A 19,835-nucleotide genomic window follows, 5' to 3' on the forward strand; every position below is an offset into this window, starting at 1 on the left:
CAGGCTGGTCTTGAACTCCTGACCTCAGGTGATCCGCCCAACTCAGCCTCCCAAAGTGCTGGGATGACAGGCGTGAGCCACCGTGACTGACCCACAGAGGGCATTTCTGTGATGACAGTGCATGCCAGGCTACAATGTGTTGTGGAGTCAATGTGACACGAAGGGAGAAAAAACAGGGGACACTTACGAGAGGCTTGACTACAAGAGAGGACATGAGGGGTCATAGAGACTGCAGGTGGAAGGAAGGTTTCATTTTATTTTTAGTACAGGAAATACTTGAATGAGTATATATGCTAAGGAGAGGTGGAGCTTAAAGATTCAGAAAAAACTCAGGATGAAAGACAGGATCTTAGAGCAAGGTTCCGGAGAACACAGGAAGAAATGGATCCCGATGACATGCCCCTCTTCCTGAAATATACTTAGCTCACATCAGCAGAAACAGACTCTGAGACTCTGAGGTTTTCATGAAGGAGGATTACTAGGGCAAGATCTGAGGAACCAGCCCTGAGAGGGAGCCCTCATGGAAAAGGAGGGTGGCTGAGGCATGGAGGTTTGTAGAGCGTCACAGGCAATGGAGGAAATTCTTTCCTGATGGACTCCTTTTTCTTTTCAAAATGAGAAATTGTTGCAAAAGAGTGCTCGAGATCTCCAGAAGAGTGGAAAAGGCCTGGAATGACCTTGGATGACAGTAGGAATCACAAGCTGGGATTAGTGTGTACCCTGGAGGGTGCAACAAAGATCGGATGCCATAAATCTGTGGTGTCACCATCTTCTAGGCTGAGTGATTTTTCCCTAGTCAGGCTCTGCATCCCAGAAATACAAGCAGAAGAGGAGGCTGAGGGTGAGGTTAACCTAAGGCATATTTCTGGGCTTCTGGCCTACTCTCTGCTCCTGCTGGGCGCCTGTCTCCAGCTGGGACGAGGGGAAGAGCCTGCAGGTCATGCCTCTACTTGAAGCTTCCTTCTCTCTCTCAGGGTTGCTATTTATTATGTCTTGGCCAGTGCACTGATCCAAAAGTTGAAAAAAAGCAGAGTACACATCAAACCATTCCCAGAATCAAACTCTAGGATGATTTAGAGATCAGTGAGTCGGATACATGTGGATTAAATTTTCCTCTAACTATATACTTGGTTAGAAAATCCTAGCCTGGGACTTGGAAGTGATGGGTCCTGTTTGGGACACCCAAGTTGCTATAACGGGGTACAACGTGTGTTCAGTTCCAGTCCCTGGATCATCAGGCAAGGTCTGAAAACCTCTGTTTGAGACGGCATAAATTCTCAGGACTGCAGACCACTGGACCAAACCTCTAGGAGGCAAGACTTGTGGACCCTGGTGAGAACCCAAGCCAAACCTTTCATGGGGCCAGCCTGGGGAGAAACTGGCCCTGCTTGGCTGGCTTCTGCTACCGTCACTCATCCTTTCTAAGTGAGGGCAGCTTTGAGGCCACAAAACAAAGGCCAAAATGGCCTCAAGGACAGTAAGCTCAAGGTAAGTTTGGATAACTTCTTTAGATCAAAAAAGAGGAGCCCCAGGTTAGAAGGCAGATAATTTTCTGGAATAAATGAGTTTGAAAATATGAAAGTATGGAGAAGAAAAGAGCAACATTTTGTCAGGGACAGAAAAAAAAAAAGTCAAAAGACCCCAGTCTTCACTCTGGTTCTGTGATTTTAAGGAAGTCACTATCCCCTTGAGGTTTTGGCACCCTCTGCTGAAAATGTAAAGGTTTGGATTCGATGATGACTCATCTTTTATTTCTGATCTTACTTATCTAGTTTTATGTCCTTTATGCTCAATTTAAGCTCTTCCATGCTCTGCCTTTCCCATATCCATTTTTCTTCTTCCCAAGGGGCATGAAAGTATTCGGTGAGCTAAAAGATGTTGGCCTTCTCTTCCTGTTTCTTGCTCAAACCCCAGTTGGTTCTCCAAGCTGTCATTAAACCATCCATCGATTCATTCATTCATTCATTGATACCAGTTTCCCTCCACCACTCTAAATGGAGCTGAGCAATTAGACACATGGTAACCTTGTGCTCAAGAAGTTAAGAAGTCTACCAGGGACTCCAGAGGCCAAAAAATTGGGCAAAAATTAGGCAAGGGGCAGGCCCACTCAGACCACATGCTTCTTCCTCATCAGTTAGCAAAGGGAGAGGTCTCTTTTTCCAGCCCTCTCTCCCTCTGCTCCTACCTTGGTGAAAGGAAATAATGACCCACAACGTGATCCCATGGCGAGGACGGAGAGGGGAGAGAGAAACACGCAAGGGTGATGAGGCTTTGTGTCAGGTGGCAGTAGCTGGCAGCTCTCCACGCCTTGATCCCAAGGCCACATTATCTCAAAGGAATGACGGTGGGAGGGGAGCCAGGAAGAGACCCTTGAAATGGAACGCTGGAGTGCTCGGGATGGACCAGGCTCCACAACAGCTGCCCTGCAGATGGGGAAGAGCATTTGAATCTCGAGTTTATATTTCTAGAAAAACTCCCCCTCCCACTCTCCCTTGCTGTATTATGGGTTTTTTTGTGAGGTTTAGAAAAATAAACAGAATCTAACCATAACTGTCTGAAAGTGCTAAATTACCAAGAAAGACATAACAGATTAGCAGTGCAAACTGAGCCTGGGTGGGAGACAGCCAGCACACGAGGGATCCGAGAACGACCCGTAGGGTGGTGGTTTCTCTGCTCTTCCTCCTCCCGCAGGATGTGCTGTCTTCGCACACTGCAGCCTCTCTGGTGGATCTGAAGACTGAGCTGCATTGTCCAGAGAGCCTGAGGTTTAGAAATGGGGTACCACGTCCACTTTCAAACCAGCAACACCCCCAGACTTGAAAAGATCTGGCTCATGCCATCAAGTCCATCTCTGGGTCTCAGGTAGGACTGCTCCTGTTACCCTGGTTGGAGGTGAAACTCTTTTCTGTTTCTAGAGACAACCTTCTCAGATGAACCTGGAGGGCATTACGTTAAGTGAAATAAGCCAGGCATAGAAAGATAAAGACTGCATGATCTCACTTATATGTGGAGTGTAAGAAAGTCCAACTCACAGAAACAGAGTAAAATGGTGGATCCCAGAGGCTCTTGGGTTGGAGGATTGAGGAGATATTGATCAAAGAACACAAAACTTCAGTTAGACAGGAGGAATATGTTCAGGAGACCTATTGTACATCAGGGCAACTACAGTTCAAAACAATATATCTTATATTTTAAAATTGCTCAGAGAGTAGATTTTACATGTTTTTACCACCATTAAATAAGAATGTGAAATAATACATATGTTCAATAGTTTGAATTAGCCATGCTGGCCTGTATACATATATCAAAACATGATGTTATATGCCATAAATAGGCACAAGTTTTACTTGTCAATTTTTTTAAAAATAAGCTTTTAAAAAAGAAACAACCTTCTTTATCTTTTCCCCAGGAATCTGGGAAGGTGTTTAGGCGAGTAATGATTCAAAACTCCCAGAATGTGGGAATCAAAAGGATCTTAGAATATGGCCCCCATCCTTCATTTTACAAATAAATGAACTGAGGCTCACAGGGAGGAAGCAACTTGCCCAAGATCCCCCAGTTGCTGAGTGGCAGAGCTGGGACTAGAACCCAGGTCTCCTGAATCCCTGCAGATGCACATTCTGTAGCAGCTACTTCCAGGCCTTCCATCCAATTGCCCAATTTCCCTTTCCTCATTATTTTCACTGGGTTGTGTCCAGTGAATTTATATGCTTTTGGCCAATCTGTAACTATAGCTTCTATGATTTTGAAGTTCTCATATCTTAACCTTAAGGTCTCCTCAGAGATCGAGACCATCCTGGCTAACACGGTGAAACCCCATCTCTACTAAAAATACAAAAAATTAGCCAGGCGTGGCGGTGGGCGCCTGTAGTCCCAGCTACTTGGGAGGCTGAGGCAGGAGAACGGTGTGAACCCGGGAGGCAGAGCTTGCAGTGAGCTGAGATAGCGCCACTGCACTCTGGCCTGGGTGAAAGAGCAAGACTCCATCTCAAAAAAAAAAAAAAGGTCTCCTCAGTTAAAGTCAGTAGCTTACCTTTCTTGAGCCCCTGCTATTTGTCAGCCACCAGCAACTCAAAGGTGAAAAAAGCACAGTGCCTGTCTTTAAAGACTGACGGCCAGGAGCAGTGGCTCACACTTGTAATCCCAGCACTTTGGGAGGCCGAGGTGGGCAGATCACCTGAGGTCAGGAGTTCAAGACCAGCCTGGCCAACATGGCGAAACCCCGTCTCTACTAATAATACAACAATTAGCCGGGCGTGGTGGTGCATACCTGTAATCCCAGCTACTCGGGAGGCTGAGGCAGGAGAATCACTTGAACTCGGGAGGCAGAGGTTGCAGTGAGCCAAGATTGCACCATTGCACTCCAGCCTGGGCAACAGAGCAAGACTCCATCTCAAAAAAAAAAAAAAAAAAAAAAAAGATTGACATGAAGCCAGAGGGGAACTCTGGGGTTCTTTCTGACTAACAACCTGAACTCCTCCTGCTAACTCTACCTATTGCCCCACTACATCTTCAGGATGTAGTTAGGGTTAGGATGGGTTAGGAAGTAGAAGTTACCAGGTTAAGCTACAGTCTGTAAGGCACTGTTCTGGGTTCTGGAAGAGAGACCTCCCTACTCTCCAGGAGACATGTGAAAGACCAGCTTCTAGTTTACTAACAGATGCAGGGACAGATAACCAGGATTTGAATTATAGCTCCACAATTTACTAGCAATGAGACCACAGGCAAATTATCTAATCTTTCTGGGCCTCAGCCTCTTCTGAAATGAGGATAGTAAAGCCCACCTTATAAGGCTGTTACAAAAATCAAACAAAATATGTGAACTCCCTAGGTCCATGCCTGGTGCACAGGAGAGCTCAAAAATGCTACTTTCTTTCCTTTCTCTTGAATTCTGGTCTTATGTGACTGTGTGTTACCCAGAGCATGATGATTACTGAAGATTTAAATGTGTATTAGTCTGTTCTCACACTGCTAACAAAGACATACCCGAGACTGAGTAATTTATAAAAGAAAGTGGTTTAATTGACTCACAGTTCCACATGGCCTGGGAGGCCTGGCAATCATGGAGGAAGGCAAATGACGAGCAAAGTCAGGTCTTACATGGTGGCAGGCAAGAGAGCTTGTGTAGGGGAACTCTGCTTTATAAAACCATCAGATCTTATGAGATTTATTCACTATCATGAGAACAGCACAGGAAAGATCTGTCCCCATGATTCAATTACCTCCCACCAGGATCCTCCCATGATACGTGGGAATTACAGGAACTACAATTCAAGATGAGATTTGGTTGGAGACACAGTCAAACCATATCACAATGCTTTGTGGAGAGACTGTTTCACTGCTATTCTCCTCCAAGCACAGCAAAGGGGGCTGGCTGGCCACCTTCTCCCTTGTAAGTGTGACTTCCCACTTCAAGTCTGCCTGGTGTAGACCCTGATCTTGGCTCAGCACGACACCCCTTCCTTCAGGCTAAACTCTGTCCCTTGGCATCCACCACTGGAAAAAGATGAGCTGCCCTAATCTAAGCCACACTCTATCTCTTTTGAAGAAACAAAAGTGAGGGGAAGCCATGGGGGAGATGCGTTCCTCCTTGATGCGTCATAAAAGACACACAGATTTAATGTCAGAAGACAGGCTGGAAACCCAGCCCTTCCTCCACATCTGTGTCATCCTAGTCTCACTGACCCTCAGTTTCTTGATCTGTGAGAAGGGAACACAAAAGCTGTTTCAGTTAGTTACTGTGAAGATTAAATTTGAAAAGACATATTATTGTCTCTTCTCCTGTTCCCCTGACACATCCCAAGTGAGAGCAGGCCCAGGCCAAATCTGCAGAAATTCAGTTTTATTCTTGCTAAGCAGCAGTCCTACCTGATGCTCTCCAGTTGGTAAGGGCAGGGCCCTCCTCTCTCCACCTGAGCTGTGGGAGGCAGGAGGCGAAAGGCCAGTCCCAGAACGGGAACCATGGAGCTGTCTCCTTCTCCATCTGTCTCTGGGGGAGTGCTCTTGGCAAGGAGCAACCGTTCCAAAGGCAAATGTCCAAGGTGAAATCCATCACGGGGCCCTGGACTGGGATAAGATAGAAGAAAGTAAATCAAGCCTCTCTGAGATAAGAAGACACAGCCTGGAGCATTTAAAAAATGCAACTCTACCAGCTGCCCACTTTTGCGAAGTTTTAAGGCAGAGGGCTATGCTAGGTAAGAAGGAACCCAGACCCCATCCCCCTATTTAAAAAGTGAGAGGAGCCCCGATGTGAGGCTTCTCTCTTCTCTCTCCCTCTTACCGCAAGTCTCAGCCAGAGAGGAGCAAAAGACATTTTTAATGAATCTCTCTCAGCAAATAAACAGAGAAACATGGAGGCCATCCATTTGGTATCAGAGATTAAGGACAGGGATTCCAGGGTCAGGCATTCTGGGTTCTAATCCTGACTTTTACACTGTACGTGTAGCCTTAAACAATCTACTTAATCTCTATGAACCACAGTTTCCAACAGGGATAATATGCTTCCTTATAGAACTGTTTTCAAGACTAAATACAGGATAATTTTTACAGCATTTACTACAGTGGCACACAGTAAGTGTATAATCAATAGTGTTATGGATATTTCTAAGATCTGTAAGAGATCGGGGAAGCCAATACTTCTCTAACTGCCTTTTTATCCCATTTGTATAGTCGTCTCTTTAAAAGTATCTGAATGGTATTCCCCAAAACAAATCTGGTAGCATCAGTCTTGTGTGTTGAACGCTATTGAACACTGGACATTTTTCTTGCCATTATGTCCCATTTGTAACCTATGACCATACCTGTCCCATCCACCACGTCTCCAAAAATTTGTATGTTTAAGTGCATGTCTGTCTGGCTGAGCCTGGAACATCTACAAAGAGACGTTTTGACCACACTCAGGTCATGAAAGGAAGAAAATCGTTAACAGCCACCTGGAGTCTGAAGATAGAGACGTGGGGAGGCAAGGGCATAATGTCTTAGGCAGGAGGTCCCTCGGTCAGAGGGGTGGACTCTGCATCTGAAAGAAGACCTTCATATCCCTCAAAGTCCCCCTAACCTTATCTTCATCTTTCTCTCTCTTCATTATCAATAAGCCACACATGTTTTTCACGTGCCTGGGCTTGGCGTGTGATGGGAGATGTTTATATCTTGGTCCCCAATCTAAAGCTATCAACAGGACAGGCACAGTGCACAGTGGCTCACGCCTGTAATCCCAGCACTTTGGGAGGCCGAGGCAGGTGGATCATCTGAGGTCAGGAGTTTGAGACCAGCCTGGCCAACGTGGCAAAACCCCGTCTCTACTAAAAATACAAAAATTAGCCTGGCATGGTGGTGTGCACCTGTAATCCCAGCTACTCAAGAGGCTGGGGCAGGAGAATCCCCTGAACCCGGGAGGCGGAGGTTGCAGTGAGCAGAGATTGTGCCACTGCACTCCAGCCTGGGTGACAGAGCAAGACTCCATCTTAAAAACAAAACAAAACAAAAAATAAATAAAAATAAAGCTAGCAACAGTCTTATCAGAGACGGAACTGAGAAACCTGGGATGTCTCAGGGAGTCTGGGAACCTGGCCTTCTTAACATGGAACCCACTATAGAGGGGAGATGGGTTCATGGCAGGGAAAGGGAAACAAATACTCAAGGGCCCTGGAAGGGAGGCACAAGCCTGTGGCTGCGGCGGCACAGTCAGCGGAGGAGGCTTTACGGCTTCCTGAGCAAGGAATTGCATGATGAACATGTGAACATGGTGTGTGGGCTGGGCGGGCCAGACCAGAAGCCCTTGCGAGAGAATGAAGGAGCATGAGACCCAGCTTTGACCTTGGCTCAGCCTCGCTGTGTGAGTGACACCGGGCAAGTCGCTTAACCTCTCTCTTGGTTTCTCACTTGGAATAATAAAGCCTGACTTCCAGGTTTGTCAGGAAGCTGGGAGGTGACATATGGAAGGTTGCTTTGTGCAAATGTGTGGGTTCTAGTGACTAGAGTGGTGTGCTGGGGAGATGAGCACTGCAGGAAGGGAGGCCACCTGGGGACAAGTGGGGCTGTATGGCCAGGCAGGCCTGTGGGGACAAGGGCAGCATGGAGTGGGGGAAGCACTTGAACCTTCTTCCACTGTGTGGCTCTCCTCCTGCTGCCCATGGGTTCTAGGGGCTGCATAGAAAGAGTCCCATAGACTTAAACCCTCTCTTGGCTTAAAACCCACAGTAAGAGGCAGACAGCTGAGAAGATCAGGGAGTGACAGAACATGAGTGGATATACAAATAGACAAGATTAACTATTCCCACTGTATACACAAGAGGCTTTGCTAACACTCGGCCAATTAGAAAACTAATCTAAACAGCCACTGGCTTCCATTCTCCTAGGAGCTCTCCAACAGCTGTTCGCTTGCACTTGCCGCTGCTCCCAGCAAGTGCCCTGAGGCTTCTCCTTGGGTCTGGCCCTCACTTGAGCCTCAAGGGCTCCTCAAGAGCAAAGGATTGTGTCGCTTTCCTTTCCTTTCCCTAAACTCCCCCTGGGGTCCTGCTGCTGTTATTACAGGGGGCTCCCTCCATGTCACTGCCTCTGAGAAGCCTTCCCCCGTACCCCTAAACAGAGGGACCATTACAGCACTTTCCAGGTTAGACTGCCATTGTTCTGGGAGGCATGTACATGAAGAGAGTAAGAGCAAAGCCTTTGAAGTCTGACAAATTGCAGTTAAAAACTCCTAGATCTCTCAGTGTTGTGCTCTCTCTGATACTCTGTTCCCTCGCCTAAAAAGAGGATAATAATGATACCTACTTAGGAATTAAAAGCAGGCTAGGCGCGGTGGCTCACACCTGTTATCCCAGTACTTTGGGAAGCCAAGGTGGGTGGATTGCTTGAGGTCAGGCATTCAAGACCAGCCTGACCAATATGGTGAAACCCCATCTCTACTAAAAATACAAAAACTTAGCCGGGCGTGATGGTGGGCGCCTGTAATCCCAGCCACTCGGGAGGCTGAAGCAGGAGAATCACTTGAACCACTGCATACCAGCCTGGGGAACACAGCGAGATTCTATCTCAAGAAAAAAAAACAAAAAAAAAAGGAACTAAAAGCAAATATGTATATACAGGTGTATATATATGTGTGTGTGTGTGTGTGTGTGTGTGTGTGTGATACTCCTTTATTTAGATAAGCAAATATATATATGTATATGACAAGCTAGTGCAGCCCCTGCACACTGTAAGTATTCAATGCATTGCTTTTGCCATCATTATTACTATTGTACTGCTACTACTATTATAATTGTCATTATTGCTGTCTCTGAGTTACCCGAAGGCCAAAAACAACTTTGACTTGGGGGCCAGTAGCCTCTAACATGGTCCCTGATGGTCTCTGTCTCCCAGCCTCCACACCTTAGTGTAAAGCCCTCCCCTGGAGTGTGGGTGGAACCTGGGACTTGCTTCTAATCCACAGAATATGGCAAAGGCAATGGGATGTCACTTCCTTCCTCAGGTTTCAAAAGATTGTGACTTCCGTCCTGCTGGCTGACCCTCTCTCCAGCCTTCTCAGCTTGCATATCTCCATGAAGCAAGCTGCCATGCCGGCAAGACCTATGTGGCAAGGATTTGAGAGCATCCTCTGGCCAGCAGCAAGCTAGGAACCAAGGCCCTCAGTCCAACAACCCTCAAGGGACTGAATTCTGCCAACAAACACATGAACTTGGATGTGGATCCTTCCCCAGGTGAACCTTCAGACGAAATGCCAACCCTGGCCAAAACTTTGGTTACAGCCTTGTGAGAGATTCTAAAGCAAAGGACCTGGCTAAGTTGTGCCCTGGCTCTTGGCCCACAGAAACTGTGAGATAATAAAAGTGTGTTGTTTTTAAACCATGATGTATTATGGATTTCTGACACAGAAATAGATAGCTAGTACAGCCTCTCTGTCTTCCTAGCCCAGCACTTGGCATATGGAGTGGAAGTCAAGTGTCAGTTGAGTGTATGAATGAATGAATGATGATGGTAACAGGTAAACTCATCAGGACCTAAAAAAGGCCTAGACAGGCTAGATCCAAAGAGAGAGCTCTTTCCCAGCACCCACTGCCTGTATCTTGTGTCTTCTCTCCCTCACGACCCTAGGTCCCTCCTCCCTTCCCTGGTCCTCAGGACCTTGCTCTCCTCTTAGTTCCTGCATTTAGTCATTCTCTCTGAATTTTTATTTTCCTCCTTAAAAAATAAAAAATCCAGCTCTCTCTAAAATATCTGACTCTGGTGAATTGGAATAATTTTTGATGGAAAGCAGTCTTGTCCAGAAAGGCTCTTACCCACCCTGCTCAGGAATGTGGTTGCTGCAGATATTAAAACAGACCTGCAGGCGTCTGCAGTGAGTGGGGAGCTCGTGCCAGCAATGACCTCAGCCTGCACAGCAGGGCTCTTACCTAGGACAAGCTGCTGCATTGAGCTGGATCACAACAGACCTTCTCCAAACTCTTCCCCTTCCAGGTATCCCAGGCTGCATCCTCTAGTTTAATGCCTGAGACACACCTTTTCACCCAAGCCTGGTATCAAAAGTCAAGGGCGGTGCCACCAGGCCTGCGAGAGAGGATGCTGTGGGTCCCACTGTCCCTTCACATTCAAGTGGCTTTGGCTGAAGAATGTGGGCCTCACACTGGCAGCCCCCTTTCCTGTCCTCTTCTCCTGACTCCATGCATCCCACTCCTGACAGCTCCAAGGGATCCTGTTCAGGTTCAGAGGTATCAGGCTTCATTTCTTCTGCAAGAGGCACCCTCCCAGGGAAGGCCAGGATTCTCAGGGCAGAAACCGGAGCCTGGGGCCCCTCATGGTAGGGCTCCCCATTGTGTGGCTGAGCTTGCATTCAGGCTTAGATCTTGTTCTGCTTAATTCAGCTCCCGTTGTTGAATCCGAAGCTGGCTAAGACGAAGTAGAAACTCGGGTCAATTTTCAGATTTCCCTCTTCCACTGGGAAACTCAGAGAACTAGGAGTATCCCAGCTATACTTTATTCCAGCCTCCAAACTCAGAAACCTATCCTCGGATCATCCCAGTAATTACCACAACAGCTAATGTTTGCCTAACACATTCTTGTATGCAAAGTACTTTTACACATGCTATTTCTCATAAGAATCCTATAATATTTTTAGCCCAATTTAACAGAGGAATAAATCGTGGCTCAGAGATAGTAAGTAGAATTTTCCCAGTTACGTAGTGAGCAAGTGGTAGAAGGGGAACCTAAACCAAGGTCTATTGACTCATACATAGTCCAGTCTTCTTTCCACTACTACTCATGCTCCCAAATCTGTAAGGCTCATTTTCCTCTAACTTTGCATTTCATTTGTCAGTTGATCACTTTGTACTTACATATACCCATTACGTTGTCCAATTCCTGCTCCTTCCTCCTTAGTCTTCCCCCATGCCAGCCTCTGGAGGGCTGTGTCAAGTAGCTTTATGCAGATCAGCAATGGATTGACCACTGGCCTTCAAGTCTGGAGATCCAGGTTTTAAGTTCTGGCTCTGCCACTAATGAGGGGTGTGACTTTGAGTCAGTTACCTCACTTTTCTACCTTACTTTTGCAATGTGAAGGTGATAAATTGCGTGATCACTGGAGTCACTTCCAGCTCTAGAACTATGATTCTTTGATGTAATTCCTGGTTGGGCTCCCTCTTGGGGAGGAACAATTTTTCAAGACAATGGCAAATTCACTCTTGCACTATGAATGCCACCCGGAGCTTGGGCTGAGAAGGGCGAGCGTTTAGCTAACTGCTCCAGTGATGATAGGAAGACCCTGTCCCCCACCTCTGCCTGAACATGTCCCTTCATTCCTGGCTTCTTTTATCTGTCCTTCCACAACATGTTGTGACCTCTTTGGGGTAGGATTGTAAGCTCCCAAAGGCCTCTGTCCTTGATCCTCTTTGACCAATGATTATTGCCCAACCCGGTACCAGACAGGCTGGCACTTCCCTGATCTCCTCAGGATGTCTGTGAGCCCAGGATGAAGGTTATTCACAATCCCCAGTGCTAGGGAGACCCAGGGGGCCCTGCAGCTGCTCCTGGCTGTCTGGCTGAACAATGCCGATTCTGTCAGGCCTCCTGGCTGAGCCTTCTTGTAGAGGGTATTCGGGTTGCAGTATTAACTGGAGGCATCTCAGCTGCTTCCTGTTCCTTGGGTCTCAGCACAGATTCCTGAGTGAAGACAGTCAGCCCGGCTTTGCATCTGACCCGAGCCCCCAGCAGTTGGGGTTGGAGGCAGGAAAGATGAAAGAGCTTCGCCATCATCTCAAAGCAAGGAGTCAAACCTCCTCAGCTGGAAGGGGCGCCAGGGACCAAGTGCCCGTTAGACACTGCTCCCAGACTTGTCAACCAGGCACAAGGACAGGAGCGTAGCTCAGTTCTCAATCTTTGGGAAGGTAACTCTGCAGTCTCCTAGGTGACTTCTTTCAGGACAAAAATCTAAGAATGACTCTCCACTCTGCAGCCAAACTACTTGTACAAACTACTGGTATTACTTGTACCAGTATGAACTCCCCACTTCAGCAAGACAAATCCTCCTGCCTGTCTCCCCCGCTCAGCTGTCCCCCACAATTACTAAGCATGGCAAGTGCTGTCACCACGTTCCTATGTCCTTCCCCATTTCCACAGCCACTCCAGTTCTTTTCTGGCATCACATCTCTGCTATAAGACTACTTATCATCTCCCTAAAACTGCTGTAACTGATACCATGAGACTCTAGCTAGGCTATGCATTCTCATTTGTTTTTCTTCCAGATTTCTTTTTTTTTCTTTTGAGACAGAGTCTCGCTTTGTCATCCAGGCTGGAGGGCAATGATGTGATCTCTGCTTATTGCAACCTCCACCTCCTGGGTTCAAGCTATTCTCATGCCTCAGCCTCCCAAATCTAGTAGCTGGGACTAGAGGTGTGTGCCACCATGCCTGCTAAGTTTCGTATTTTTAGTAGAGACAGGGTTATGTTGGCCAGACTGGTCTTGAACTCCTGACCTCAAGTGATCCACTCGCCTCGGCCTCCCAAAGTGCTGGAATTACAGGCATAAGCCATCACACCTGGCCTTTCCCCAGATTTCTAAATACTTCATGCTTACCTGACAATTTTTGCCAGTGGAGTGACCTTGGTATATTCCTTGTCTCTCTTTTTATTTTTTATTTTTATTTTTTTTGCTTACGTTAGTGTCTCTCAAACCTACTCCGTAAACTGGGAGTTCCTCCGCTGTACAGACAAAGTCTCCTCCCTCCCTCTGAACTGTTGCTGATGCTTGCTTTCTGATTATTGACCATCAGGAAGTCCCACCTGAGAACTAACGCTCTGGCTACAGTTGAATCCCATTTCCTGTTTGGTTGGAGCCTGGAAATGTGATAAGGCTTTGGCCAGCTGCCACCATATTGGCTGGTCCCCAAGGCCAATTTGGGGATATAAAGGAGAAAATGACTCCTATTACTTAAATAGTGTTTCAGAAATGCCCCAGAGTAGAAACAATGGTCCTTGCTGCACCTGGATCCACTGTAACCCTCTTCTTTTGCACCCAGCATCCTGGCATGCCAGACGCCAGTTCTAGTAACACATACTATGTAATGAGGAATGTAACTCAAGGCCGGTCACACCAGAGACTTGTGGAAGGGCAGCCGCCAGGCAGGGGACACAGAGGCTCAGCAGAGGAAGACTCCAGCCAGGTTGCCAGCTTTGTCCTCTGCTATCTCTACAAACGGGCTAGTTTCTTTAAGATTTTTTTTCCTTGAGTCCTAATGAAAAACAAGTTGGAACCATGATTGGGGGCGGGGGTGGGGGCTGCAGGGCAGAGTTTATAGGCACTCGCAATTTCTTAACAGCTCCCTCCTCACACATTCCTCTGCATTTTCCCCTTTTATTAACGTGGCATCTTTCCCAGGACACTTTATGGGACCGTGTGTTTTCACTTATGCCCTGATTAGGATTGATCGTGTCTCTCTCTATGAAGAGCCCTCAGATCTCACTCAAGGCCTCCCCTGCACCCCCTGCAAGGGTGCAGGCCATTCTTTCATTCTGGGGCTCCTGGGCTCATCTCTTAACCTGTCCCCAAGGGCTCCACTGTGTTTTCTACCACACAAGGTACTCTTCTGCCTTAGGGTCGCACCTCATTTGGACCCCAAATAAGACACCCCAGTTGGCTTACTCAACTCTGAAGTGACTCCTGGCACTTGCCCCCAAATTAAATCTGCCCCAGAGGATGAAGGGGAAGATTTGCCACACTGAATATTTTCTTTGTCTTTTTCTTTTTTTTAATTCTTTTTGAGACGGAGTTTCACTCTTGTTGCCCAGGCTGGAGTGCAATGGCACAATCTCGGCTCACTACAGCCTCCACCTCCTGGGTTCAAGCGATTCTCCTGCCTCAGCCTCCCTAGTAGCTGGGATTACAGGCATGCGCCACCATGCCCGGCTATTTTGTATTTTTAGTAGAGACGGGGTTTCTCCATGTTGGTCAGGCTGGTCTTGAACTCCCTACCTTAGGTTATCCGCCCGCCTTGGCCTCCCAAAGTGCTGGGATTACAGGCGTGAGCCACGGGGCCTGGTCTGAAGATTTTCAAAGGAATGTTCTGTGAGCCCTAAGGGCCATTGCCCAAGAGGAGGCTCTGAAAATGTTTTGAGCAACAGCAGCTCTGATAGAACACAGCTTTCCAAGGGGTCCACTTTCAAAGGCACGGCATGCTTTTCAGAGAGTCAAGCTTTGGTGTGTTTATTAAAAAAGACACCCATGTTGCTTTCAGGAACGCTGTGCTCTTAGCTCTTCTTTTCTCTTTAACTCAATTCCAAGAGGGGCTGGGACTGAGGTTTGGAGCTTACTTGCTCTCCTTCAGCCCCATTTTAGAAATGTTCCCACCTACCCGTCTCCTGTTATCTGGGAGATTGCTCCATTTCACTCAGACATGAAGTTGCAGGCTTGGTGGCAGCCCTGTGATCTTTGAAAACATATCCTCTGGGAGTTGCAGTTTCTTCTTCTGTAAAATGGGGAAAGTAATACATATTCTGCAAGGCTGTGAGAATGAACGGGAGCGATGTCTGCAAGAGGCCTGGCATGCTAACGGCCTTCAGTAAGTGGTAGGGATTTTTGTTATTAATACTATTACCAATATTAAGCAATTAGCCAATATATATTGACCTCTTTGAGAATCTGCTTTTGTTCTCTGGTCCCTCCGCTTATTCATCCAGGCCTTCTCCTGTTGCAACCCTTTCTTTCTGGAATGTCTGTGGACAACACAACATCAAACTCCCCATTCCTGGCTCCAGGGCAAGAATCTCTGAGTCCTTTGGGAAGTGCAGTGCTGGGATCATTTTCCTGTTGTCAGCAGGCTCTGGAAGAGGCATTAGCCCCACAAGGCTTGATGTGGGAAGTTTTTACAGGTACTGCTCATCTGGTGGGCAGATGTAGCTTTGCAGCAAGATAGAGCTCTGTCTTCCAGATGGGGGGTGCCTGGGAGTCTTGAGGTAGAACTGGTTCCTCTATGCTTGGAGCCAGTGTGGGCACACACATGGGCCTGTCGTCTCCTTCAACAGCCCTGGGATCCTTGAGCCAAGTTAGGTGGAGTGCCTTTAACCCCTGAAACTCACATCCTGTCAATCAGCTGACCATGCCTCCATCATCTCCGTTCCCTGCAGCCCCGACCTCTGCCATCCCCCAACACACAGACGCACACAGTGTTATTTCCAGGGAAGAGGAGGATAGTCCTGGTCAATAGCAGTGGACACACTGGAGGTTTCCCCTCAAGGCAAGAGTTTCATTCATTCAGACATTCTCAAGGAGGTGAAACAGGATGCAGAGGGCTTCTCAAGGTAGGGTTACCCCAGAGAATTTGAGCATTTTCCTAAAGGAAGACGAAGGGGATAGTAGCCACCAGTGGCCGAGTTCTCCTCCCCTATACATTCTACTGGATATCACCAATCCCTAATTCTCTACTCCAAAACACCAGCTCTGCCTTGGTAGAGTGGGGATGTGCCTGGGCCATTAGTAGCCATTGTCCACCCTTTTATTGCTCGGGCTTTTTAGGGGAACTTATATGCGAAGATGCTCCCAACCTCATCACATCTGGCCAAAGTGCTTTTAGTCACAAAGGGCAGAACTCGGTTCACAGGAACACATATATAAAGTGGATATAGAGATAGCTATGAGGGATATGAGACTAAGTAGCCGGCATTGTCGTTCTCTCTCCTCTTGGGCTGCGGTCTCTTGGCTCAGCCTTTCTCTCTTCGTGACTTTGCTTTGCCTATGGTTTTATAACATGGCCCCAACAAGTAAGTCCTCATGGATCATGACATTTACTTGAGCTCCCTATGACCAAATGGCTACAGAGTCTGCTTTTGAATTTCAAACTCTTAAGAGAGAAAAACTGGGTGGCTGTTTATTGCCAACACATTGGCTGGCCTTGGGTACTATTCCTCGTCTAGTTAGCCGTGGCTGAGGGGCAGAGCATGCAGTATGAAACACATATAAGGTAGCAGGGGCTGAAAGTGGGAAACAACTTCTCTGAGAAGCAACCCAAGCTGGTATTCCACCCAGGGTGTGCCTGATGCACCCCCTGTGTGGTTCTGGGATTCACCCGAGGGACAGGTAATAGCCGTCCTCAGTGACTCTGTCTCGGCAGAGGCTGGGCTTGGAGCTCAAAAGCCAGGGAAGCAGCAGGTCCACTGATGCAGCTGCCGCCTCCACAGCATGCTGGGGACATGGTGACATTCTCCTGAGAGCACTTACAGAGACAGTGCTCTGTGAAAGCAGCCCCGGACTGGGAGTTGGCAGTCCTGGCTTGTGATCCAGCTCGGCTGCTAACCCTCATGACCCCGGGGGGACTGACCTTCTTCCTCTAGGTCTTAGATTCTCCAGAAGTTAAAAATGAATTTAAAAACCATTATTATTAATAATAATAAACAGCGTTGAATGAAATCATCTCCAGGGTTCTTTTCAATCCCTAAGATTTCCCTAAGCCTCCCCCATCTCCACTTTACAACTTCCCAGAAATGCTTTCAAACGGAGCTCTTTAACCCATAATTTGGTGGGGCCTCTGCCAGCTGCCTCTCTCCCACAACACACCCAGTCCCTGTGATAAGTCCTCCTCAGGGGCTTTCCAGCCTAGACCTGCAGCCATTCAAGAAAGTCCAGGCAGGGCCTTCCCGGGCAACTGATTTCTGAGCTTGTTTGAGGGGGAGGAGGGGGTCTGAGCATTTGCTGTCTGGCCACGCCAAAGAGGGAAGTCTGGGCCTGAAGACGCATCTACTGGGGGGGTTTCCATGTTGATGATCAGGGCCTGGGAGGCCAAGAGAAGCTCCAGAAGAAGGGTCAGCAAAATCCCCAGAGAAACGGGGAGTATGAGTGGAACAGAGCTGGAAAGGAAGAACGGAAAACACTGTGGGTTCCCGGGATGGGGGCAGGGAGGAGGGAAACAGTTTGTGTCTTTTGGCAGGAAATGAATAACATTCAAAGAATATGCAAAATGCCATTCTAATCGGCACCTGTTCCCTTTGGAGCCAGTCACTCGGCCAACAGCATTTGAGGGTGAGTCTGGTTTGGGTCTCCCCAGGGGAGGAAATACAGCACATTGAGATCCACTTGAGTGATAAGAGAGGCACTGGTCCTAAGTGGGGTAGAGGAAAGGAAGGTACCCTCAGCCTCCGTGGCTCCTTCCCAGCCCCAAATGCTCTGTCACAACCCCCCCAGCTCAACCCCAGGCAGATGGCTACAAATTTTGCAGGGGCCTCTGAGCACTCCCTTGGCTAACAGCCACATTCCAGAACAGCATATGTTTCATCTCAAATCCACAAGGTTTGCACTTCCAAGCAGAGCCAAAGACAAAACCTTGGCCCAGGCTGCAAATTTCTTAGGAGAGGTGGGGGTCAGGGGCGGCCCCCAGGGAGGTTGTAGCTGTTCTGTTGAAGAACATTTGAGTTCAAGTTCATGCAAAGCTAGGTCCCAAATATATGACACCCGCATTCCTAATTCATAACCCCTCAAAGTACCTACCTGGAGAAGGAGTGAGCAGCGCTGCTTCCTCTCGCTGTCACCCAAATGGCCGTCATGCCACCTGCGTGTCCCTCCAGCCCCATACCAGTTCTGCACCTTTGCCTAACTGCATGGCCCTTTTGAATCAGTGATTCACAGGCCAGGGCTGCGTGGTGTCTGGGTGTGGAGGGAAGAAACAGGGTGACTCCTGATCTCACTCTACCCCTTAAAAAATGCCTGGACCTCATTTGTGCTGGCTCCCATCTCCGTATTCTGAAATTTATTTGGCTACTGAAAGACACCAAGTCTGGAGGAGGGTTTAGGAAGGACAGGGCTGAGCCGGGTGGAAAGGAGGAGTAAGTCAGGGGAAATACGAAGGCATGAGAGCTGGAGGGGGCGGCGGGGCAGAGGTGCAGAAAGGGACGCAGAAGGGTCTCGGCTGGGAAGAGAGAGAGGTAAGCTCTCTCCTGGCGGGTGGGGAATGGCGGAGACAGTGGGAGTCCTGGCCCTCTGGGGGTTCTGCTCTGTGGTAAGCTATGGGATTTCTGACAGCAAAGTAAACTGTGGTGTGCTGAGTTTACCCAGCTCCAATAAGCAGTGTTGGAGTGTTTAATGTTTCCTTCCCACTGAATTGGTTGACAGGCACTGAACCGCAGCCAGCCCCTTGCTGTTTCTTGGGGAGGTAGTAGGTGGGGAGGTTAGTACAGGGCTGTCAGGAAAGCTGGCATCGCTGACCCCAACCCAGGATGCGGAGGCTTGGGTGGAAGCCGGGAAGTTCCCCTCACATAGGCCCAAAGTTCCCATCAAGGAGGAAAAGCCTGAAATACAACTAACCTCCTCATCCCAACCATCCCAGACCGGCCAGTGCGCACCAGCCCTCCTGCGCTCTGCAAAACACAGCCATTTATTTCTCTCGTCATGCTCAGCTTTATTAAATGCCTGCCTAAAGGGCTGCAGCCTCAAACAGCCGTGCTTATATGGATGGATGCAGAGGACAGACACACAGACCACAAAATAAATCAGGAAGACACCAGAGCTCAGCGCCTGAGTACAAAATAAACTATGCCTGGCAGGATGCCCAGCACGATGTGCTGGTGGGTTTTGTGCTAAGCAAAGATGAATGGGTTGAGGGATAGAGAAAAATAACTTTCTTTTCTCTCAATCCAAGGAGACTCCTGGGAAGAAACTAGCATGCGCAAAGCTCTTAGATGGAATGGAAGAGAAAGTTCGGACAGAAGGGATCTCAGGGAGTGGAGTGGACACAAGCACAGGGAAGGGGCAAGAGAAGCAGACGATGGTGCATCCAGACAGCAAGTGTGTGTAAAGGGCACAGAACAGCTCAGAAAAAGGACATGGGGAAGGTTGGAGTGGGCTTTGGGCATAGAGCTAGAAGCTGTCCAGGAACTGCAGCAGAGAGCCCTGGGCTACTACTGCATCCTCCCCATCCAACTAGCAGAGAATCGGAGGTACACTCTGGACCTATAGAGCAAGGGGAGGGGGCCAAGTGCTGGGGAAGTGGGAGGAGCCACAGTGGCACCAAGGAGCAGCCCAGGTGAATGACCAGGGCATGGGATGCCCATTAAGCAGTGAGCATGAAGAGGGAGGGGGAATGTGACAAGATTATCGAGGGGTGCACAGCAAGGTGGGGGAGCTGCCTGGATGAAGACAGCTTAAAATAGAATAAATAAATAAATAAATAAGCCAGCAGGGGTCATTCATGCCTTGGGAGTGGGAGGATGAGCGAGTTTGAGGATACTGCTCGGAATCATGGTGGGGTGTGTAGGTATGTAAAGGTAACACTGCTGCTAAGATCCTTACGCAATTTCAGTCATATTTTCTTGGATCTCAAGTCCTGCATTTCTACAAAAAAAATTTAGAAATAGCCCCCCTT

General features: G+C 48.2%; 1 protein-coding gene across 2 annotated transcripts; it reads right to left on the reverse strand.

The window, feature by feature from the left end:
• Window positions 1-238: 238 nt before the first annotated feature.
• On the reverse strand, window positions 239-18,224 carry LOC134740343 (uncharacterized). Of its 2 annotated transcripts, XM_063672250.1 has the most exons (3): window positions 17,966-18,224; window positions 5,869-6,066; window positions 239-2,423 (listed from the first exon to the last, which is right to left on the reverse strand). In XM_063672250.1, the coding sequence occupies exons 1-3, from the start codon at window positions 18,190-18,192 to the stop codon at window positions 2,135-2,137; spliced, it is 714 nt and encodes a 237-aa protein (XP_063528320.1). In that variant the 5' UTR covers window positions 18,193-18,224; the 3' UTR covers window positions 239-2,134. The 2 variants fall into 2 exon arrangements, 1 of the variants encoding a protein (XP_063528320.1); XR_010127741.1 differs by lacking the exons at window positions 239-2,423; window positions 5,869-6,066 and adding an exon at window positions 17,502-17,579 and having other exon boundaries at window positions 17,966-18,043.
• Between the last annotated feature and the right edge of the window lie 1,611 nt (window positions 18,225-19,835).

This window comes from Pongo pygmaeus, chromosome 9, assembly GCF_028885625.2.
Source record: "Pongo pygmaeus isolate AG05252 chromosome 9, NHGRI_mPonPyg2-v2.0_pri, whole genome shotgun sequence".
Lineage (NCBI taxonomy): Eukaryota > Metazoa > Chordata > Mammalia > Primates > Hominidae > Pongo > Pongo pygmaeus.